We start from the raw sequence: 25,172 nt of genomic DNA, 5'->3' as shown, positions 1-25,172 counted from the left end.
TATTGTTTGAAGAATTCTTTTATTTTAAATACATTCCGATTTCGTACATTTTATATACTTTAATTTAAATCTAGACTTTTTTGCAATTGCAATAATAGATTGTGGCCTATTTTTTAATTTTGGCCTGGAAGAAATAATAGAAACAAAGTATTATTTCTAAATAAATTAAACTTGACCCAAAAATTCTTACAAATATATTATTGTTTCAATGTCTTATTGAACCGCCTGCCTTGCCTTATTACCTCTTCGCATATTCGGTGCAAAGAACTATCCAAGTTTGCGCAAACACTTTTCGGAATGAAATGCCACGATTTTAGATTGTGGCGCCACAATTTGTCTTTATTGCCGGCTTTATTAGGCCCGATTATCTTCGTTATGTCTGTCCAAAGGTGTTTGTAGTAGTGAGTATATCAAGGATTTAAAGAAATTCAATTTAATATTTAATATTGTATAAAATTCGGTTGTTAACAGTTGCAAGAAAAATGTTTGAATAATAATGAAAATTTTCTGTTTGATTGACGAACCACAAAAATCACATAAATCTAAAATTTCCAAAATTACAAAGTTGAAATGAACACAGTACAATAAAAGGTAATAACACAAATACAAACCACATACTTCCCTCAGGTTAATGGTTATAGTAATGGATATGAGACGATAACTGCTTTGTCCCAAAAACCATCTCAGATGATGTGGCTGAAATACTTTTTTTATACATCGATCGTAAACCCAGAAGTATTATCGGCAGCTCAACATACCAATTGTTGATACCATTTCTAGCCATTATCGTAGCTTTTAACTGCCTGTGAAACCGTTCTACCATACCATTCCCTTGAGGATGATATGCAGAAGTTGTAACGTGATGACTACCAAGCAATTTTGTTAGTTCCGAAAACCATTTTGACATAAACTGAGTACCCCGATCTGTAGTGATTTTTAACGGTACCCCAAAACGTGAAACATATTCTCTAAAAAATTTATTTGCAACCACTGCCGCTGAAATGTCCTTTAATGCGTATGCCTCGGGCCAACGCGTGAACCTGTCAACTATTGTAAAAATGTAACGATGTCCTTTCGATACAGGAAGAGGTCCAACAATATCTAAATGAATATGATCAAATCTACTTTTGGGAATCGGAATTTTAATTACTGGAGATTGACGATTAACCTTAGATTTTTGACAATTTATACATTCTTTTTACCAAATATTAATTTCTTTGTGCATTTTTGGCCAATAGTACTTTTTAATAATTAGACGACGTGTAGCTTTTGTACCAGGATGTGTAATGCCATGTAACATATTAAATTGTTCAGCAACCGTATAGATCGGACGTGTTTTTTTGCCGCTCTTCAATTTTCTTGAGTGTTTTGCAAACAAATATAATTTTTATTTTTGTCTCAATGTGGCAGTATGTCATATTATGAGAAAGTGACTCTTGGTGGATTGTAATTGGTTAATTCATATTTTGGCAAAAATTAATTATAATGCCGTGCTCATGTGGTCAAAGGGTTGATCGCACAAAACCAAAAGTGCAATGTGCGAAGTGTAAAGTTTTTTCACTTAGTCTGTGTTGGTTTTGTTCAAACTGATCTTGAATATTTGCTTTCGTCCAACAAGTGTTTTTTCTGTAAAATATGTATGGATGAGAGACGTTCATCACTCCGCCCGCCTACATCACCTGTTGCTCCAGCCATTGCTAATGCTTCTAATGGGATTGTGGGTGATGAGAACTCAGATATGCAAAAACAAAATAGTGGTGCTGAAACAATTGTGCTTGACAATAACAATGTGATGTCATTGCAATTTGTGGTCAACGAACTCAATGCTTGGAGAGCAGAGTATGCCAGTGAGCTTAGCGCTATTCGTGACGACCATAAGCAATTTGCAAATAATTGTGAAGCATTGCATGCAGAAATTCGCGTATTGCATGCGAGTCTGGTAAAACGAGACCAAACAATCGCATCTTTAACATCGGAGATAAGTGGCTTGCGTAGTGTTGTTGCTGATTTTCAAAAGTTTTTGAGAGACTGCAGTGTTGATGGTGACAAACACAAACACAACGATGCAGTCAACGATTCTCTTTTATGCTTTTCGCCTCTGCCTGATACGGACGCCTTATTAAATGCTACAGCTGCTGGCGCAATTATGCCTGTTGAAACCATCGCCGAGCCCTCTGCTATTGTTGGAGTGTCTAATAACCAGCAACAAAAAGTGGACACTGTACATGACTCTGTACAGCCAAAAGCATGTGGCGCTGCTGTTTCATTCTCCGACGTCTGTAAAAATGCTACTATACATTCTATTGCTGTAGAAGGTTCGGTGCAGCCTATTAATGCTAATGGGGCTGCTACTAACAACGTTGGTAAAAACGCTGCTAAATATACTAATGCTGTAGAAGGTTCGATGCAGCCTATTAATGCTAATGGGGCTGCTACTAACAACGTTGGTAAAACAGTAGCTGCTAATAAACCAAGCCAGCGCAAAGAAAGTCGTGAAACGATTAAAAAGAAAATTACTAATGCTGTAGAAGGTTCGATTCAGCCTATTAATGCTAATGGGGCTGCTACTAACAACGTTGGTAAAACAGTAGCTGCTAATCAACCAAGCCAACGTAAAAAAAGTCGTGAAACGATTAAAAAGAAAATTATTGGATCTAATGTGAATGCTGAATTAGAAGTAGTCTCTCAGTTGAAATGGTTGCACATATCGTCGTTCTCACCAACTGTCACTGCCATAGATATTATGACTTATGTTGAGAACCATGCAGGCATAGGCAAACATCTTCTTGAGTGCTACAGGCTCGTAAAAAAGGATACTAATATTGACGCTTTACACCGTATAAGCTTTAAATTAGGTATTCCTGCAAATTTATTTGATAAGTGCATGATGCCGGAGGTCTGGCCCGCCAGAGTAAATGTGCGGCCTTTTCGTTTTTTTCAACGTCCAGGAATCCTACAGCAACAACCGTAGCTGACTCAAGCGATATAAATTTATCTCCGAATTCTATAGCAACAACCGCAGCTGACTCAAGCGATATATATTTATCTCCGACCGGGGATTCACATATTTGTAACCTCTCTAATTTGCCTAAATCGATGTATACTTTATATTACCAAAATGTCAGTGGCATGCGCACTAAGTCATCTCAATTTTATTGTAATATTATTTCGCATGAGTATGATATTATAGCTTTAACTGAAACTTGGTTGAACGAAAATTTTTCATCAAGTGAGTTTTTTGATAGTTATTACCATATATTTCGTAACGATCGTTGCCCGAACGCGACTGGTCTCGAGAGGGGGGGTGGTGTACTGCTTGCTGTTAGGGCAGATTTATGTAGTAAACTCATTGCTATTAACTATTATAATGGTGATGTAGAACAAATTTGTGTAAGCGTAAAGTTCGCTGATAATAAAACAATAATTTTTCTGTTATCCTATATTCCGCCAAGCAGTGACATCACCACCTATCAAAAACATATAGATAATTTGTCATCGATCATTAATAATGATAATATATCTGATGAGATAATTTACTTAGGAGATTTTAACCGAAGTAATATCTCTTGGTTAAATAATTGTGATGCTCTGGCAATTAATCTTAAAACCGATATTGATATGTTGGTTGTAAGCACCCTGTTCTCGCATGGTCTTAAACAAAGTAACCTTAATTCTAATAGTAATGGCAGATTCCTCGACCTTGTTTTCGGATCTGCCGACCTCAGATTATCGTGCTTGGAATGTATGTCTCCAATTTTGGAAAATAGCTTTCATCACAATGCTCTAACTGTTAACTTTGAATATTATAATTTCAATAAAAAGCCCGCTGAATGTTCCGTTGAATATAATTATCTCAAGGCTGACAATATAGCCATGAATGACCTTCTTTTATCTACTGACTGGGCATTCCTGAACTCTATTGGTGGCCCAGATGCTTCTTACGCAGCCTTACGTCAGAAATTTTCACAAGTAATTTCGAGCTTCGTACCCCTAAAACGTTTGGCTCCGACCACTAGACCACCGTGGTTTAATACGAAACTGAGTAATCTCAAGAATACCAAAAATAAAGCCTTCAAAAAATATCAAGAGAGCAATGAGGAAGCAGATCGAATTACTTATATCAGACTTAAGAAAAAATTTGATTATCTCAATAAATTCCTTTACAGGCATTATATGCTCAAACTCGAGTCTAAATTGAAATCAAACCCATCTAGCTTCTGGTCTGTGATAAATTCCAAAAGAACTACTGGCTTTCCAGCGAGTATGGAATATGATGGTGAAGTGTCTAATAGCACACATGGCTCCTGTAACCTGTTTGCTAAACTATTTCAAAAGGTGTACACGAAGTTTGCTTCTTCACAAAGCTCCGCATTTCATTACGCATCTATGCCACCAATTTCATGCTTCGCTATTACCGGCGATGATGTCGTTATCAAGAATGATAGAATACAAGATTGCGCCGATCAGAGAGGATTTTTGAGAATAACTTTTGTGTGACGTCACACTGGTGCAATTGCGAGAGCGGAATGCCAAAACGTGAGCAAGAATGGAAGAAGAAGAAAAAATGTTGCAAGGAAAACGTAAACAAGTTGCACAAGTGTGACGTCATGCAAACAACGATTCTGTCAAATTCGTTAAGAGAGGAATAGCGGTCCGAGATCGGCGCAACCTTTGTATTCTCTCAATCGTGTGTCCTTATGTCGATCTCAAAGTTGACAAACAGTACAAAAACAAAAAACAATATGATCGAATGCTGTGTCAGAACCGTTGTCAATTCTCTTTCAAGAATGTGTGAACTGTGGAACTTTCTTAGATCCATGGAAACTGTGCTCAATCAACCCCATATATAAATCTGGTGACCGCATTGATGTTAACAACTATAGACCAATAGTTAAACAGGGAACTGTAGCAAAGCTTTTCGATGACATTATTCAACGAAAACTGTTCGATCACTTAGGTAAGGCTATTGTTGAGTGCCAGCATGGTTTTTTTCCTGGGAGGTCCACGTCTACTAACTTAGCTTTGGTGACCAATAATATTGTCCATGCCTTTGAGACACATGCGCAGCTAGACGTCATTTACACAGACTTCTCGAAAGCATTTGACAAAGTCGATCACTCAATTCTTTTGCGTAAGTTGGAGATGTACGGAATTAATGGAAATCTGCTAAACTTTTTTTCTTCCTTCCTATCGAATAGGAAGCTCTTTGTGTCAATTGGAGATGTTAAGTCATCACTTTTTATCGATGGTTGGTCAGAAATTCCACAAGGAACACATTGCGGTCCCTTATTATTCCTTGTATTTATCAATGATTTCCCGCTTTATTTCAACTTTGCCAAATGCCTAATGTTTGGAGACGACGTAAAACTATTTTTAACAGTCCGTGATACTTCTGACTGTATCAATTTACAATCAGACCTTGATTCTTTTGCTGGATGGTGTACTGTCAATAATCTGTTTTTAAATACGAAAAAATGTTGCGTTGTTTCTTATTCGAAAAAGACAGCTACTACGTTTTTTAACTATAATTTAAATGCTGAATCTTTAAGTCGTGCATATGAGTTCAAAGACTTGGGTGTAATTTTTGACTCGAAACTTTCGTTCTGTTATCACATTGACTTTATTGTTTCGAAGTCATTTGCATTAATCGGCTTTCTAAGGCGTAATTCTGGAGACTTTAAAGATCCAATGACGCTTAAAGCACTTTTTACTTCTTTGGTGAGAAGTCGCCTGGAATATTGCTCATTAATATGGAATCCATTTTATGAGGTGAATTCATATAAAATTGAGAGAGTTCAAAAAATTTTTAGTAAAATCGCTCTTGGTGTGCTTCATTGGCCGGATGGTCTCCCATCATATGAAAGTAGGCGTAAATTACTCGGCCTCCAAGCTTTATGCGATAGAAGAACATGTATTTCCCTTTTGTTTGTCTATAACATAATTAATTCCAATATCAATTGCTCAGATCTATCAAATCTATTTGCTTTTTATTTTCCACCGCGGGAACTGCGGCATAACAGGTTACTTATTGAGGTAACACATAGAACTAATTATGCACTGAACGAACCAGCGGCCAGAGCTATACAACTAGCAAATCGGTATAGTAGCGTTCTTAATTTTAATAATAGCTTAAGTAAATTTAAATTAGAACTATTTTCTATCTTTAATTAGTCTGTACAAAAGCTTGTTCTTTTTAGACCGAATAAATAAATAATAAACACTGTCTTGCTAAGCAATTTGGAACAAATGGCCTAGGATTCTTACCTGTCATTTCACACCAAATATTAAAATTTAAAAGTGGAATTTGAATTAATTTAAGGTTATGTGATGTGTCTCCAGATTTAATGTGTTTAGTTCCTCGTCCTGTTCTTGTTCATTTTGTAAAACTTTGAAATTCAGTTCTGTACCCTTAATTGCATCAACTTCGAAAGCTCGAGATAATGTGTCAGCTATAATGTTCTCCTGTCCTTTAATATATCGTATGTCATTAGTAAATTGTGCAATGAATTCCATATGTCTAGTTTGTCTCGGACTACGTTTGGTTTTTGAACTCAAAGCATATATCAAAGGCTTGTGATCTGTAAAAACTGTAAATTGTCGTCCTTCTAAAAGATAGCGAAAGTGTTTAATGTTCAAATAAATAGCTAGCAACTCCCTGTCAAATGCACTGTACTTAACCTCGGATGGAGAAAGTTTCTTAGAAAAGAAAGCTAGTGGCTCTGATTTGTTATCAAACGTTTGATGTATGACACACCAATTGCCGTATTAGATGCATCCACATTTAAAGAGAGTTTGGCATCTTTGTTAAAATGATTTAACAATACCGTAGACGCAAACTTTTCTTTAATACATTCAAAGGCTTTATTTGTTGTGTCATCCCAAATTAAGGACTTGTCACGTTTCTTAGTTGTTCGATTGATTAAATCGTAGATAACTGCCGTAAACTCAGCTTTGGTACATATCGATGCCTATGCCTATAAATTTCTGCGCCTGTTTAATAGATTTACGGACGTTCAAAACTACGAATAGCTATCACTTTTTCATCAGAGGGTCTAATTCCTGCCCCAGAAATATTATGTCCTAAAAAGTCGAACACTTGTTACACCGAAAGTACATTTACTTGGTTTGATATTTAACCCGTATTCTGTTAGGCGTTGGAAAAGTATACGGAGATCTTTAAAATGCTGTTCTTCATTTTCACTTGCAACCAATAGATCATCAATATATGTAAAAACAAAATCTAAACCACTAACTACTTCATTAATAAATCTTAGTCCGAAAGGCATTCGTATAAATTCAAACATACAAGCTTGCGTAGAATCTTCTGCCATTGGAATTGGTGGTAGGCCCTTACAAAGCAAAAAGAAGCTCTGCGCTAAAATACTATCATATTACTATTACTACAACATTTCTATCTGTCGCTTTTTTCTTAATTTCACAATATTTTTAGTAAATTTTTTTTTTAGTTAATTTTTTTTCAAATCGCCTGATAACCAACTTGGGATATTTTCTTTTATTTAAAAATCCCACGGTTTTCGTTAGTTGGGTTATATTCCACTTCAAACTGCTCAGTTTGCCTCGGAAAATGCCGTTTTACCCCATTTTCAAACGGTTCCCTAGGGGTCTGTGGGAGGTCGCAAAGGGGGGTGGGGCTTTTCGTAAAGTGGCGACTGTCCCCTTTCGAATGAAGGGGGTTTAGGGGCCACGGCCCCTCCCCCTCCGCCCCCCACTCCAAAAACGATGGGCCAATAACTAAACATTTCCCTTATTTTTACCTTCTTACCTTCCTTTTATTAACTCGGGATGTAACTATGTAATATTGATGCGCCTAAAAGATGCAGCGATTTCTAATTCTCAAGTTACATACCTGATGACAGTGCGAATGGCAATTGTAATAGGGAGGGTGTCGTTGTTGCTGCTGCTTATCGCCGGTGTTGATTGCTGCTACTTTTTGCCGTTGTTGTTGCTGCAGCTTGTTTCCGTTGTTATTGTTGTCAGTAATGAACAGACACAAAGTGGACAAGAGATTTTCTCCGGTTGTATGAAGGATGCAGGTAACCACGACCAATTGCTGGGGAGCGATTTTTGGTATGTGCACGCTTGACGTTAACGCTGATGTGTGAACTGATTTCTGTTGATGTAGCTGATGAGGTTTATTAGAACTGCTCTTGCTACCACTGACGAAACTGTTGCGACGCGTTTTAGTTGAAACCGCTGCTGTGGCTGTTGCTGCTATTGTGGTTGTTGTTATAGTTGGCGCCGTACTCGCAAATTGTAGTGCTGTCGACTTGCCTCTCCGTCAATGCAGAGAGTGATTAACTATTAACGGATTCGGCTATAGACTACACTTAACCGTTCTTTCGATCACACTAAACATGTCCTCGCAACTCTAGTGTTCTTTCGTGTTATAGCCAATTTAATTCTGTTACACTGTTTCTTAGTAGAACTATATTCACAACAGAGAAAATGGTTGCTGACCGAAAATGTCGTGAGCTTACAGCACTCTTAAAACTCTTTTATTTTGCTTCCAACTACAGCTATTGCCGCTCCTGGCAGGATCGCCAATTGTGTAGTGAGTATATCAAGGATTTAAAGAAATTCAATTTAATATTTAATATTGTATAAAATTCGGTTGTTTACAGTTGCAAGAAAAATGTTTGAATAATAATGAAAACTTTCAGTTTGATTGACGAACCACAAAAATCACATAAATCTAAAATTTCCAAAATTACAAAGTTGAAATGAACTAGTACAACCACAGTACAATAAAAGGTAATAACACAAATACAAACCCTACAGTGTTCAATGGGGTTTAGGTCTGGCGATTGAGACGGCCATAACTGGCACTTTTCCTTAAACCACTACTTTACCAGTTTTGCTGCATGTTTAGGTTCATTATCCTACATTAACCCCCACCGCAATAGCATGTCTTCTTTAGCATAGGGAAGCCTTATCGTCTGTAATATGTTTACATAGTCAACCGCGCACATTTTGTTCTTTTTCCAAAATATTGGACCAACCCCTTCCTCCGGGAAGCATACCATACCATAATTGAACCCCCGCTGTGCTTAACCGTTTTTTCGTGTATTGTGGATCAAAGGCTATGTTCGTAGGACTTTTACGTACTGTTTTCCATCTGATCCAAACATATTAATTTTTATCTGATCAGACTACAGCACATTTTTCCAATTTTGACGGAGAAGATGTTTTCTGGCAAAAGCAAATCTGGGGTTTCTGATTTTAAGGCTCAGCAACTTTACCTTTATAGGGATTCTGGCTGGAAGTTTGGCTTCTGCCAAGCTGTACCTAATGGTTCTTACTCATCAAATTTCCATGTTTTCTTTAACTTATTATTAAAATCTACTCCTCTTCCTTGCAGTGTTTAGCTCGGCCCATTTTATTCTTTTTTCTGATTCAATAACCTATCTATAACTTTAATTTAGTTAACATTCTTTAAAAACGCAATTAGTAGCGTCAAAAATAAATAATTTATGTTGGTGCGGCTTAGGGGATAATAAAACATAATTGTATTTTTTGTTATATGGCAATCCTAATTGTATCGTAAACTGTTTGTAAAATTTTGTGTTAGTGGCAACGCCATGCCAAAGTGTGTAAACGATATGACAGCCTTTATGTGAAAAGAAAAATAGCGGCATTCGTGGCTGGCATATTGGGTTCAATCGATACCACTAATCCATGTTCTGACCGACATCGAAAACATGTTTTCGTTGCTAAAACTGGTTTTCGACTTAAAACTTGTGTTTTCGTTCATGTAAAATCTGTCAAACGAAAACCAGTTTTCGCTGAAAACTACTTGAAAACTCACGTTCCACTCATTCCAATCGGTGTCTTCACTAGTTTTTCTCGATTATTTATCGAAGTGGAAGTCATACTTTATCATCTTTAATACGCCATTTCGGATTTATTGTTAATTGGCTGGCAAAAGTAAAATAAGTATGAAAGTAAGAGGTTGCAAATGAAAAGAAAAAGAGGGAAAAGCATTTTGGTTTTGTTTTTGTGTAGCAGAACTGTAATCAGAGGATGTAAGAAATGTCAACGAAAACACTAACAGCCGGTGTGAACAGCCTTCAGTCCACAATCCCAAAACAAGTTTTCAAAGTGTTTTCGTTGTCGGTCAGAACATGGTATAAGGCATCACTCTAATGAGTACTTGTACTCAAAAGACTGAAAGTATCAATACCACTCAGTATCGGCAAAGTATCGAGTACTTACTTGAATTGTTTTCATCTTCTCTTTCGAGAGATACTTCCCTTTTTTGTTTTAAAAGGTCGTATGATTACGTGTTATCATGGTTCAAAACATTGTATGTCAAAAATCAAATAAAAATCCAATAAGGTTACAGGTATAGAAAACGTATATATTTAAGTTATTTAGTAAGAATACAATATAATTATTAATTAAGGAACAAGGAACAGTATTGGTTATAATTTTTTCAGTTGGTTTGGTGTTTGACTGAGCTTCTCTTCCAATTTGTAGTCTGTGTCTTAATGTAATGGAGGGACCTACAGTTTTGAGCCCCGTCTGACCGGTAAATGAATTTTGTGAGAATAACTCAACGTTTTAAGCGCACTAGTCATGTGAAGATTTTTTTTCATAGGCATGGGAATAGAACTGTTGGTGTGCTTTAATAAAAAAATAGAAAATATGTGCACTACTTCAATTATATTTATTATGTGTATTTGTATAATTAATAGCGCGTCCCAACAAACTGCATCGATAAGCACGTGGCCTGGCAATATTAATGCCAATGAAAGGATTATATATTCAGCTATGAGCACAGCATTAAAAGCAGCATCGAAACTACCCGTAAGTGAAGCAAAAACATTGGAAAAATTTGACGTAATATCACCTTTAGTTGAGACTTCGTCTAGTACAGCAACAGTTGTGTCGACTACGGCGCAGGTTTCATCAAAATCTTCATCGCCATTCAATGCCGTGATCTTTGAAGAATCTTCAAAGCTCTCACCACTTTCTGAAGAAATCTTCTCACCGTCAGAAATTGCTACTGCTACTAATTGTGCAGGTAGTACTATTGTTGGCGATTCGATTACGAAACAATTAATAAAGTCGCCCATTTCATCTGGAGCTAGATCACCTATAGGGCGACATTTGCTTCCGTTTCTGAATGAAACATATCACAACAACAATAAGCAACAGATCCAAAAAAGGAACACTAATCTGAAGAATCGTTGTGAGAATATGCTATCAATGTCAGGCAATAATAATCAACAACTACCTGCGGCAAATACTGCTGGGCGGACCGGGTCCTCACCAACCAACAGTATTAAAAATATCAAATGTGAGCCGTATTCAACACTATCTCCGCTAAATGGTAAGTTTTGCTTGTTTAAGAAAAGTGAAAGTATTTTAATCTGTATTTGCATAAGGAGAATCTATTAAAATGTTAGGCATAATTAGGACAACTACCACACTATCTCAAAATAATGACTGTACTGAAAAGGCTGCGCATTATGCACCGCATATAACCTCTTTTATTTGTTTTGGAATGAAAATACTTTCCGCTAAATTTTGCGTTTTTTTATCTTAGATGCGTATATACCTCTTGGTCTCAGTGTATACCTCTTTATAAATCTGTCTATGCATCGTAAGGAACGTGTGCTCAATACCTGGTTATCACTACCACACAGTTAAACAGCATTATCGACATTTTCGACATCATGCATATAACATGTTATCGATAAGTGGTCGTTGTATTTAACCGGAGCTTTTACCTCCGGTTTGTGTAAATGGACCCAAGATAAAAAAGCAAAATCGACAAAAATTTGCGGATAGTATTTCCATTCCAAAACCAGTATTCATCGCCCCGTATCGATGGCCCAAGCTAATTTATCTCAACTCGTCGATAGCCGTTATCTATCCTATTTTAAGCAGTTAAGCGATTACTTGAATCCAAAGTTGAACGAGAGTTGGCTGCCGACCAACTTCATTGAAAGCGATTTGTTGAAAGGCCGTTAGCACTATTCAACTCTCGCATTGAACAACAAGTTGAACAATGCAAATGCTGCTTTAGGTCGGTGTTATGCAAAAATTTTGTTTGGCAACTGCATACAATTGTTGTTGCAGCAAACATGGATAGAGATTCATCTGCCTCGGGAGACACGAACAACAATAGCCCAACTTTGCTCTGGCTACTGCAGCAGGTTAAACTCATACCTGAGCAGACTGCATGCGGATGTGCCAAATGAGGGTCCGGCATGCGGAGAGACCCCACATAACTAGAAACATCTCTTCGCATGCCCGGAAAACCCGACAACCCTAACGGCAACCTGTGGACCGACCCGGTAGAGGCTGCACGCTTCCTAGGGCTGCTGTTAGTGAAACTTGACGACAACGACTGAGATATCAACCGATCTGGGCGGGGTTGTTGTAGCCGCTACAACAACAACAACAACAGATCGAGTTTGGCGACTTACAACAGCCGGTTCTACCCGACCAAGAGCTGTTGTTTCGGCGATCTAACTCAAATATCTCAAGCGACGCTCGTCCATAGGGCTACATCTGCTACGTACTCTTCTGCTCAGGGCTGGCATCGAGCCAAACCCTGGGCCAGAAACTTACACCTGCTGCATGTTCCAGAGACGACTACACCACAGCTCCACCTCAGTTGTTGTTGTTGTAGCAGCATACAAATTCCCCAAAGACTTTTTGGGGAGTGTTGCTGGAGTGACAGTCCTTGGCCAGATATAAATCTGGGTCGTTCCGGTTACGTAGACCCGACTGTCGTGGGAACGGCTCCACCTCTGTCAAGTGTAATGCTTGCAACGGGTGGAGCCTCCTCAGAGTCTTCTCGTGCCTACGGACTCACCGGCAGTGGATCACACAACCGACACATCCGCACCACCACCCATACGCCGCCGCCAACAACTCCAGGTTCCTCCCACAATCTGGACGAAGTGTCAGAGCAGGATATTCCGTAACGTGACATCAGTCAAGTGCAATACCTGCCTTGGCTGGTGCCACTTTAGGGCATGTTCAGGTCTGCGCACCACGCGAGCTTGGACGAGGAACTTTGAGGGCCCGTGTTGCGCTGCACGGTCGAAAACCCCAATTTAATTTTTAAAATTTCTTCTTTTTCTCATTTGGGGCGCAATTTCCTGCTAAGAGCACTGTGGTTTTGGATACCACTGGATGCACTTTTCGTCATTTCATTTATCAACACACCCGTCCTCTTTCCCACATGTGATACATCTCTTTTTAGCTTTGCAGGCTAGTCTCGTGTGCCCCAGCCTACCACAGTTATAGCACTGTCTTATTTCTGGGAAAGTAGTGTAGAATTTAGCTATGAATATGTTTATCGATTCTGGAACTTTATTGCCTTTGAATCCTATTTTTACAGTAAAAGTTGGAAGAAGTTTTTCCCAATCGTTTGGGTCCCGTCTTTTAAGCCTCGTGACCGAGGTCCTGGAATGTCCGAATGTATGTTTTCTTTGATTTCTGCGTCAGTAAATTCGACAGCAATTCGCCGCACCACTCTGAAGGTCTCGACAAAGCGGCGCGGGATAAAAGAGAATATTTTAGCATTTACAAATTCGCCATTTTTGAGACATTTGTTAGCAGATGGGCCATTATCAAAAGATACCTTGTAAAGGGATTTGCCTATAGCTTAAATATTCAGTTTCCTAATTTTTCCAAAGAGAAACAGTCCATTTTTAACCGACTTCCAAAAAAGGAGGAGGTTATCAGTTCGTCGGAATATTATTATTATTTTTTTCGATGTATGTTACCGCATAACTTTGGACCACGTCAAACGATTTCGATAATTCTTTTTGCATCGGAAAGGTAGTGTCTCAGAGGTGGTCCCATACTAATCTGGTTGAGATCCGATCAGTGGATCATTAGCTATATATATATATATTTTTTTTTTTATATGGGAGTTGAAGTCGGTTTTTTTTTGCTAAAAATTACTTGGTTTTATTATTTTCAAACAGGGTTCGAAAATTCTCACTCACGTTCTCTCACGATCTCGATCAAGAATATTCCACAATTATTTTTGCATTCTTTTATCGCGAGTGAAAAATGCAAACAAATTTATCATCTCTCATATTCGGAATGCGATCGACAAAAAAATGTCCGCTGCTTTTCATTCGCGATCGAAAAAAGCAAAGAAATTTCCTCACTCGAATATAAGAAGTGCGAGCAATGCCGATGTCGGTCTCTCATAAATGAGAAAAACGACGCAAGTAATCCATTCGCGGTCACTCACAACAGCTTATCGCGATAAACTTATCGCAAAAATTTTTCAGCGACGTTGTATGGGAGATATTTTTCGCGTTTGTTTTGGTTATGCGCTTTGTTATGCATACAGCATACATACATATATACATATCGTCACTAGACACGAATAAAGGCGCGAGCTCAAAAGTTGACGGCGAAAAAGACGCATACAAAATTTCAGGGTCAAAGACTATGAGACAAACATACTTCGCCAAAGTTTTTTATAAGCATCTTTTTTCGCGAAAGACTAGCGCGCCTTTATTCGTGTGTAGTGACGATATGTATATGTAAGTAATGCAAGCAAATGCTTTTCGGTTGGAACGAATGTAGGAATATGCACAAATATATGAATTAAATTACATACATACATACGTGTAGTTTAAGTATATTCCAAGCGTACACTTTTCAGTATAATGGTGTATCTGCATGTTATTTTATTATAATGATTGCGTTCATTTATTATCTATATATATAAAATAATAGCCGTTTTCATTGTTCGGAGTTAACTCAAAAACTACTGCATAGATTTCGGTCAAATTTACAGAGGTTATACCTTGCATATATGGTCCTATTATAGGCTACCAGAAAACTCAGTAGGTGGCGCTGGGGTCGAGTTATTTATGAACCGATTTCTTTTAAATTCAAAATGGTAGCTACTCGCATAATGGCAAACACGTTTACCAAACACGTTTGTCTCTTACGCCGACGATTGCTCGATCATGGCGACTGGGTATGGAATTGATGACCTGTGTTCGAAAGTAAACGGATATCTCTCCGAACTTTCTCGCTTCTTCACTGCAAAGTGTCTAGCCCTCTCCCCTACGAAATCCTCTGCGACCCTTTTCACAACCTGGCCGAAGGAGGTCAGGCTACCGCTAGGAATTCACGTCGATGACACACCAATTCCGACGGTGAATAATCCAAAAATTTTCGTAGTAACATTCGACAGCCTGCTCTCCTTCTCTGCGCACGCAACCGCTATTGTCAATAAAGTACAGAGCCGCAACAAAGTCCTCACGTCGCTAGCCGGCAGAGTCTACATAACTCGAGACTGAGTCCCTGTGAATGCCGTTCAGGGCCTGTCGGTAAGCTGTCGGGTCCAGAGGTTGCTTAATGAACCTCTGGACTTCGTCCGTCAGTTCATATAGATGCCTCCTGACGTGCCTGGGCAGGACCCAAATTTTTCAGCATCAGCATGCATATTCCGTCGGGACCCATGGCTTTGGAGGCTTTCGCCTTCCCGATGGCCACCTGAACTTCACCGCAAGTGAAAGCAAGGGGGGCACAATTTGTTGGCAGTTTGTGCAGCCTTCTGGTCACTCGACGCTTGGCTTTGTCTACCGGAGGATGCAGTATGAACTGCCGGCTAAAATAGCTCGCGCATCGCTCCGGGTCCGACGAGGCATGGTCGCCGAAGGAAATTTCGACTCTGTCGTCGTGCTTCGTCGGATTAGACAATGACCTCACGGTTGACCAAAGCTTGCTCACACCAGAGGTGAAGTTACAGGTCTTCAGATGCTCCTCCCACTTCTTCCGCTTATGTACGTTTACTAGTTGCCGAATCTCCGCGTTGAGATCCCTGATACGGGGATCTCCGGGATCGGCCTGACGAAGGCTATCACGCTCATCGGCTAGAACAGCCGCTTCGGCAGGGAAGTTTGGACGTGGGTCCGATATACATCCTGCCGGTATGAAGCGAGCTGCAGCAGCAGTGATAGCCCTGCGGAACTTACGTTCACCGAGATGGACGTCGGTTGGTGTGGGGAGCGCAGCCCTGCGGAACTCAGTAAACTCCGCGTAACCTTTCCAATCAGCTTTAGAGAAGTTGATATAGGTCCGGTGTTTAGCGGAGGCAAAGTCGGTTGGTTTATCGATCGAGAGGACTTTGGGCAGATGGTCTGATGCTAAAGTCAGCATATTTCGCCATGTTATGCTGTTTATCAGACCAGCGCTGACTATGGTGATGTCTGGCGAGCTGCTGCAGTTACCCATAATCCTGCTGGGTGCGTCGTCGTTCATTGTGCAGAATGTCGAATCGTCTATCTGCTCATCCAAGTCTGTTCCCCTACGATCGTTTGACAGGCTTGAGTGCCAAAGATCGTGGTGCGCNCTTGAGTGCCAAAGATCGTGGTGCGCATTAAAGTCACCTACTACCATACGGTTTTCACCTTTGAGGAGGGCACCTATATCAGGGTGATATCCTGCCGGCAGCAGGTGACAGGGTGTATGTATATGTTAAATATTTCGAGCTCAACATCGCCTGACCGGATAGCAATGCCCTGACATTCTAGGGTGGTATCCCTGCGGTCGATGTCTGCTTCGATAAGACGATACTGCACGGTGTGGTGCGTGATGAACGCTAAGCCACCACCATTATCTCGCTCGCGATCTCAACGGTGCACGTTGTACCCGGCACAATTCAACAAAGTTGAATTGCTGTGCAACGTCGTCTCTTGGGCCGCAGCTATCGATATACCATGCCGACACATGAAGACGGTTATCTCCTCAATCTTGCTCTGTAGCCCGTTGCAGTTAAATTGAAGGAGCTTCATGTGGTTCGGAAGACGTGTCGTGATGTGGGGTGTAAGGAATGTGTGTGTTCTTACTGCCGTTGGCTGTTGTTTGCGAAAAAAGTATTTTATTGTTAATTTTCCACAGGTTTTACTTTAGTTGTATTAATTAGTTTTTAAATTTTAATCTTTATTTACATTTGCCAGCAGTGTAAACTTTGAGAGAAAAGTTCATTTGACACGCAGGTCTTCGTCAGTTAATTTAATCTATATCTTCTGTAACCATAGGCTAATTTTCTTCGTTTTTAGTCACTTATATTCCCCCTTTTGTCCAACATAAGGCCTCATCTCAAAAATCGAATAGACTCGGAACTGGTGACTAGGACGGCCATTCATTCGACCAACCTTATACAGTTTTTTCTTTTTTTTTGTATTTTTATTATACAAAGCCTAAAACGATTTGCGTGCCAAATGAACATTTCTCTCAAAATTTAAACTGCTGGCAAATGTGAATAAGAATTAGAATTTAAAAATCATTTAATGCAACTAAAGTAAAATCTGTGGAAAATTAACAACAAAATACTTTTTTCGCAAAGTCCCTTTATTTCTCAAAAAAAAAAAAACTGGGGTAACAGTTATACGTCGCCACGGTGTACATTTCCTATAATAAATTTTATTTCCACATTTGAAGTATAATTGATAAATAACTTCGAAATTGATTTCAGAGTTAACCATATTCTCAAATACAGATCAAACGCCCCTTTTTGTTGAGAAAGCTGTAATTTTCAAATCAATATGAAATCATTTTCAAACGTTTGACATTTGAGAAAGGCTTCGATTTCAAATAATTCTCAAATGTATATCAAACCTAATTGTTTGCTGGGGTGTTCGAGTGTGGGTGTTAGTGTTGTGCTGCTGGGGCGAGTGGCGGTTTGCGTGGAGGCGGTCCGATTCGCACAGCATGGGGCCACAAACGACGTGGTCCTCTGCCGGTCGGTTCGTAGGCCCGAGCAGGTGCGGAAAGGACCACCCGCTGGGTTTGACTCTATGCCAGCCTCTGCTGACGTAAACGGGGTTTGATCGCCGAAACCGCAGCCCTTGGTAGGGTAAAACCCGGGTCATTCCGGTACGTTGAGCCGGCTGTCGTGCCAATGTAGAATTGTGGGGTTCTTCAGGCCGCCGATTATAATTTTAAAATTTCAAAATGGATCCATATACCATTTATCACGGGAAAGTTAAAATCGAAAGTACGTACGTGACGTATGAGTAGCATTCTTATAACTCATGATGAAAAATAGTCAAGCTGCCAATACCCAGAAGATAATTTAGGTAGGCCTTCTTAAGTGAAGCCATCCTAAGAGGCGTACCCAAGAAAGGATCAAAAAATACTTCCTTGCGTGCCTTCTAGAAGGGCTTATCCATTTGCAATTTACGCGAATACATAAATTTATATTATCTAACAGTACAAATGAATTCCAATAAAAATTTTAAGTTACAATAACACATATTTGATATAAACCTTAAGCAAATACTTCAAAGATGTATGATTTTTATAAATTAAAGAAGCAACTTTAAAGAACTCCTCCAAAAGTTCTTCTGAAGTACGTCCTATAAAAGCCCTTATGGAAGGCCTTCTGTGGGTAGCGAAAGGGGAAGCCCTTCAATTTGTGCCACTCCATACAAAAATAAAGGAGAAAGGAATGTAGAGTGGAAGGCCTCTTGATTCTCAGGAAGGCCTTTCGGAAGTGCTTTCAACTCCTGAAATTATCTACTGGGTAGATAAGCGCATCAAGTACGAAAATAAAGTTTTTTTTTATGGCGGGTTCAGGAATTATACGGAACCTATTTTTATGTTGTAGTCGACCGTAGCTACAACCTATACTAGGTTAAGGTAAATTAACCACTGCTTAACACACTCCACGATTTTCGTCTAAAACTCTTGATACTTTTTATCCCTATCACTTTCTTCCTCTCTATCTTTGTCTCTATCGCTTTTAATGTTTATCTTTATGTTTATCTTCACCTTCATGTTCATGTTCAAGTTCATGTTCATGTTCATGTTCAAGTTCATCTTCATTTTCATCTTCATATTCACCTTTGTTTATATTTAGGTTTCTTTCCTTTTATTCTAATCTTTGCCTTTATACCTTTCTTCTTCTACATATTCAACTTTACCTTCTTCCTTGCATGAATCTTAAAGTTCATTAAGTTGATTCCTAAACTGCCGCTTAGCAGATTTCTTTAATTCAGTATCAATATTCAATCAAAAATCAAATGAAACTACCTTCTTTTTTGTATCATGCGAATTACATTTTGGTAGAATTTTGTAATGGTTTGACTTTAACGTTGTTTTTCCAAATCCAAAAAATTACCGTCGCACGTTTAATAATATAGAGAATTATTTCAAAATGAACTTTTTTGGAGATTTCATCATACAATTTATAAGTTTAAAAATCGTGCTTTTGGCAAAAAGAGCAAAAAGAAGTTAATGGATCTCAGTGTGTATTATCAGAACGTCCGAGGTCTACGCACCAAGCTCAGAAACTTCCTAGCCGCATCTTCAATTAGCCAACACGATGTCATTTGCATTACAGAATCTTGGCTGCACCCCTCTATACATGGTGGTGAAATATTAGATTCTACTTATACTATTTATCGTAAAGATCGCAATTCTTTGTTAAGCGGATATGAGCGTGGCGGAGGTGTATTCATAGCTATTAAACGTTATATTGAAGCTGAAGTTATTCCATTAGTTGACGACGGCATTGAGCAAATATTTGTTAGAGTTAAGGGTAATAACTGGGATACTATTATCGGCTGCGTTTACTTACCCCCGCACACCTCCTATGAAACTTACGTAACTCATTCGTCAACCATTTCATTTATTACTGATAAATTTCGAAATGCAAAACTTTTGGTTGTGGGCGACTTCAACTTGCCTAGTAGCTCACCTAGTAATAACTGCACGAATCTACTTTATGACTGCTATTCTTCGTCCGGCTGCAAGCAGTGTAATTGCATTCTTAATGCACAAAACAATACACTGGACCTCTGCTTCAGTGATATCGACATATCGCCTAATATCACTCCTGCTGTCGTTCCAGAGGATAAGTACTATCCTGCTCTGGCGGTTGAGCTTGATTTCAAACCCAGCCTAACTCCAGATGCATCGCCGATCTATGTTTTCAAAAAAGCAAACTATATAAATTTGAACGCATTCTTCATGAGGACAAACTGGGTGGATCTATACAAACAAGAAACAGTTGACGATAAACTTGACTGGCTTTATCACAAAATCTACGAAGGTGTCTCCCAGTTTGTTCCGGTGTACTCCAACAAGTCGAGAAATTTCCCTTCCTGGTTTTCTAAAGAACTGGTAGAGAAAGTGAAACTCAAAAGGCGGCACGCACACTCTATAAGAAACGAAAAACAATGCTAAATTATAAACGTTTTAGTAACCTTAGGCTGGAATGCAAGAAGCTAAGTACCGAGTGCTATAGAAGTTATATCGATAGAGTAGAAAACTCACTGCAGTCCAACACCAAGGCGTTCTGGAATTTTATCAAAAACAAAAAACGTAGCAATAGCGAGGTACCATCGACCATGGTGTGGGGCAATCAATCAGCTAATACTGGAACCGAAATCAGCGATCTTTTCGCGACATACTTTCAAAGCACATACGCACCAATCGCCCAAAACACCACTCCTTATCTGAATCTTACTGAACAGAGTGCTTGCATAAGTGACTTTGAGGTGACTTACGATGATGTATTTAAACAGCTGAGCACATTAGACCCCAATAAAGGCGCTGGACCTGATGGACTGCCCAACATTTTCCTGAAAAACTGCGCTGTGGGACTTTGCGAGCCTTTGACGCACATCTTTAGCGAATCTCTTCGACATGGTGTTTTCCCTTTGTACTGGAAACTGTCATATATTAGCCCCATCCATAAGGATGGACCAAGATCATCAGTCTCGAACTATCGACCGATTTGTATCCAGTCCGCATTGGCAAAACTTTTTGAGAAGTTAGTACTACCGCAACTCTCAACTTCATTTACAAATATTATAACCAGTAAACAGCATGGATTCATGCGCGGCAGATCCACTACAACCAACCTTTTCACATATGTGACCTGGTCTACGAAAAGGGAGCTTACGTGCGAAAACTAGTTTTCTGTGAAAAAGCTGTTAAAAGTAAGCAACTTGTTTCGTCAGTTTCTCATTATCTCGTTAATTGTTCTCCGCGCCGGACGTCCAGTAAGTGTTGTTGTTGGTCCAGTAAGTGTTGTTGTTGGTCGGAATATTATTATAGTTCCATCGTGTATTTGCTAGTGTGGAACATTTAAAAAAGTAACACTGAAGAAGTGACGTTTTTGTACTTCTAAGCAAGTTAGGATTTTCTGCTTTTCACCACGTGAAAAAGCATCTCATCTTCCATCCGAATCAACCAAAAAGTGAAAATTGATTTTTTGACACCTAAGCCCCCTTTCCGTAGACCAGGTCACATATACTAACTATATATTCAATGCCATGAATTCTGGTGCCTGTGTCCATGGTGTCTATACTGATTTCAGTAAGGCCTTTGATTGCTTCGACCATAACATTTTACTGAATAAATTGAGAAACTATGGAGTCAGCGGAAATGCTCCTAACTGGCTAAGCTCGTACCTTATAGGCAGACACTTGCAAGTCAGAGTTGATGGACATCTATCTTGTAATTATAAGGTTAGGTCTGGTGTTCCTCAGGGCTCTCACCTCGGCCCTATCTTGTTCAACATTTTCGTCAATGATATCGGTTGTGGTTTCAAATCAGAATACCTGTTGTATGCGGATGATCTGAAAATATTCAGATCCATAAAAAGTACGTTGGACTCTCATCTTTTACAGCATGACATCGACAAGCTCTCTGACTGGTGCTCCAAAAATAAGCTCGATCTCAATCTCAGTAAATGTGCAGTTATCTCCTTCTCACGCTCGCATACCCCATTACATGCAGACTACAATCTAAACGGGGCAAAAATAAGGGTGGTCGATGACNTCCAACCCTTACTCATTGATCAATCTATTCTCATCCCTGGTACTGCCTATCGTAGAATATGGCAGTGTGATCTGGTCGCCGCACACTGATAGTTCAATCACTCGTGTCGAAAAAGTACAACGTAAGTTGTGCAAAACCCTGGCTTTCCGCAATACCTCACTAAGTTACGCACGCACCACAGAAGATATGTACAAACTTTACCGAATCAAAAGCCTGTCAGATAGACGAAAGATTGCGGATTTGACCTTCTTCTACAAGGTGGTAAATGGTATCATCGATACACAGCTGCTTCGAATTAGCACCATCTGGATTAACCCTTAGACGAAGTCGATTACTGAAAACAACTACGTTTAACAAAAACTATATGATCCATTGCCCACGAAATAGGATAGTCAACCTTGTAAACTCGCTACATATAGATTTAGATTTCTATGGAGGCACATACAGCGCTTTTATCCGTAACATCAAAAATCATATTTTCTCTTAACAAAAATAAATAAATTTATTGATACACATGTCTGTGCTACGAAATATTGTAAACTCTCTTCATATTTACTTAGTGTTTTCATGCTCTATGTAATTTTATACCGTTTATGTATAATGCCGTTTGGCGTATGATTAATAATAAATAAATATTAAAGCCTACATTTAGGAGGCATTTCCGCCCCAACCATGTACATGTACGGCATTAGTGTTGGTGTCACTTTTGAATTGAGTTTTTCGCTTTATGTTAAACCGATTTGAAATTTGAAAAATTGTCTGCACATCAGCAACAAAATACCTTTCTAATGATACATAATTGTTTATACCCTTAAGGTATAGTTTAGCCATAAAAGGGGTGTAAAGAAAACATGAGTGTCTATTTGTATATAAGATAAGATACCAAAAACCAAAAAACTTATTTAAACATCATTATATTGCAATATAATCGAGGTCTTCATCAAAAGTGGTAAACTGATTTAATAATCATTTTATCTCGTTTATCGGAAGTTTATGAATTTATATGAACGCCGCTATTATTTTATATTTCATTATATAAGATTAAAAATCTTGTTTATTTTGGTTCACTTTGTGCCAAATGATGTCATTGATGCCACATCAAGTGATATATAGTGTTTTGATGTGGCGTTTTATGTCAAGCTTCTCGATTTTTGGGGTGCGTATTATTGGTGCATTGCAGGCAAATTTTGCAGCTTCATCGGCGTAGGTGTTACCATCAATTTCTGCGTGTCCTGGGACCCATAGGAGCTTAAGTGTTTTCTTGTTATTTATTAATAAATTTCTGATTTGATTAACTGTTTCCCAATTGTTACAGATTGGATTTCTAACTGCTTGTAGCACCGATAGACTGTGAGCATATCACGGTTTTTGTTTTTTTGTGAAGGGAAAAACTATGGGAGCATTGATTTCATGCTGATACAGGAGCCTGTTTCAGATATTATACTGAAAGCAACGCTATTTTGTGTTTTAGACCCGCTTTTTTTTGTATGTATTCCCCTTTTCGAGGAAGATTTGTTTGTATATTGAATTTGGGGTGTTATCTTTTTTGTGAGTGTGCAGTGTTATATAGCAAGATTGGCTGTCAAGAGTCCACGGTGGGGAGTAACTACTTAGACTATGTGGTTTTTCCTCCAAGTTGTATTTGCTGCATAGTTTGATAATTCGGTGCAGTGAAGGAGTAACGGTGAATGTTCGTTTGGATAGTACCAGTTTTTTTTACGTCTTCGGTTATTACTGATGTATTTAAAAATAAAACTTTTGGTATTAAGCTACTGTTGACGTTCTGCCAAGTTCAATAAAAAGGTTATTTGTCGGGGTGGTGCGAAATACGAACAAGCTGGTTCTGATTGCCTTGTGGTACACTGGTTTTATAATTTTTAGAGTTGTTTTCGGAGCGGATCCGTATAAGCAAAGTCCGTAAGGGATGTTTTTTTTTTTTGGTTTTAAAAGATTACGTTTCCAGGTGTAGTTTTTCGTGATAAGTAGTCGCAATTCATCGACATTCAGGACAGTTTGTTGCTTAAATACTATTGAGTGACTATTGGAATCGCATCTTAGTTTTTTGCAAATATGGAGTTTTTTTGTTTTTTCGAGGGAAACTTTCGCACCTGATCTTAACGTCCAGTCATCAATTTCTTTCAGAACATTTTCTAAAATTTTATTTGATTCGCATTTATTTCGTTAAACGCGATTGAAGAGAGGGGTACTGAAAGCGTCTGCAGTGGTTAACAAGTTTGTGTTTCTGTATTATTTCGTTAAGCGCGATTGAAGAGAGGAGTACTGAAAGCGGTGATCCTTGAGGAATACCATCCGTTAAAGGATATAATTTGGAGTAAATACCGTTTACCCTGACCCGGATTTTTCTATTGTGGAAGAATGATTTTACAAAATTGAAGATCTTGGGTCCCCATTGATGTAGTTTCTCTAGAATGACGTGAGCTCCTATCCTATCAAACGCTTTTTCGAAGTATGTGACAATAACCACATTTGTGGGCTGATAGCGTTTTTGCCATATTGTAGTCGATGTGTAGCAGGGCCTCTGTTCATCCTCTTCCTGTTCGAAAACCGACCTGGTTGGATGAGATAAGCCTTTTTGACTCTGTAAACCAGACTAGACGTGTCGCGACTATCTTCTCTACTAACTTCGACAGGCACGAAAATAGCGAGATGAGTCTGTAGGATTCGGGAAGGTTGAGGTCCTTCTGAGGTTTTCGGAAAGGGGGCCGCTTTCCAGTTTTGGGGAATAGTGCCTGATTGAAAAATATTATTGTACTGCGCCAAAAGTCTCGTTTTCGTGGATGAGTCCAGAGTTTAATCATGCTGTACGAGATGCGATCAAAACCTGGTGTTTTCCCTTTAGTACTTTTTAGGGTGTAGTACATTTCGTCCATGGAGATATGCGTTTCCATTTTCATTGCTGTTGGATTGGTTGCTTGGTTAGGCGCTATATTTGCTTTTTTAGCTTGGTTGAATTGATCAGAAAAATGGTTGTCGTTCGAGCATTGAGACCAGTTGTGAGCAAAGAGGTGGGCTATTCTTTGCGTTTCAGTGGTTGTCCCTTGTGGTGTTTGAAATGCTGCTATTGACGTTTGTGTATATCGATTTGTTAGCCTCTGCCCTTTGTTATATAATTCTTGCGATGATGAGCTTATGTTTATGCTTTTTGCAAAATCTTCGAAGCTAGATTTTCTGGTTTGCTTCATTTCTCTGCGGGAGATAGCATTGCGCTTTTTGTATTCGAGAAGATTCTGTTCTGTTGGAGATTTACGAAAAAGATGCCATGCTGTCATTTGTTGGTTGCGGAGCTCTGCTAAAGTCTGGTTCCACCAGGGGACATGGGTTCTGGTGTTCTGAGAGGATTGTGG

The 25,172-nt window shown here is 39.0% G+C and overlaps 1 protein-coding gene across 2 annotated transcripts in view; it reads left to right on the top strand.

Moving 5' to 3' along the window:
- Positions 1-25,172, top strand: part of lgs (BCL9 domain-containing protein legless) — a 100,570-nt gene that overhangs the window by 2,003 nt on the left and 73,395 nt on the right. The window contains exons 1-2 of one of the 2 annotated variants that reach the window (XM_017616195.1): positions 10,953-11,044; positions 11,112-11,353. In XM_017616195.1, coding sequence (XP_017471684.1) covers positions 11,221-11,353 — 133 coding nt within the window. In that variant the 5' untranslated portion in view covers positions 10,953-11,044; positions 11,112-11,220. Of the gene's footprint in view, positions 1-10,715; positions 11,354-25,172 lie in introns of those variants that run through there. The other variant, XM_017616194.1, reaches the window with a different exon arrangement.

This window comes from Rhagoletis zephyria, unplaced genomic scaffold (genome assembly GCF_001687245.7).
Source record: "Rhagoletis zephyria isolate East Lansing unplaced genomic scaffold, Rhagoletis_zephyria_1.1 Rzeph_scaffold_01166, whole genome shotgun sequence".
In the NCBI taxonomy this organism is placed as follows: domain Eukaryota; kingdom Metazoa; phylum Arthropoda; class Insecta; order Diptera; family Tephritidae; genus Rhagoletis; species Rhagoletis zephyria.
Note: the sequence above shows the minus strand (reverse complement) of the source record. Positions and strands in the feature narration are given on the sequence as shown.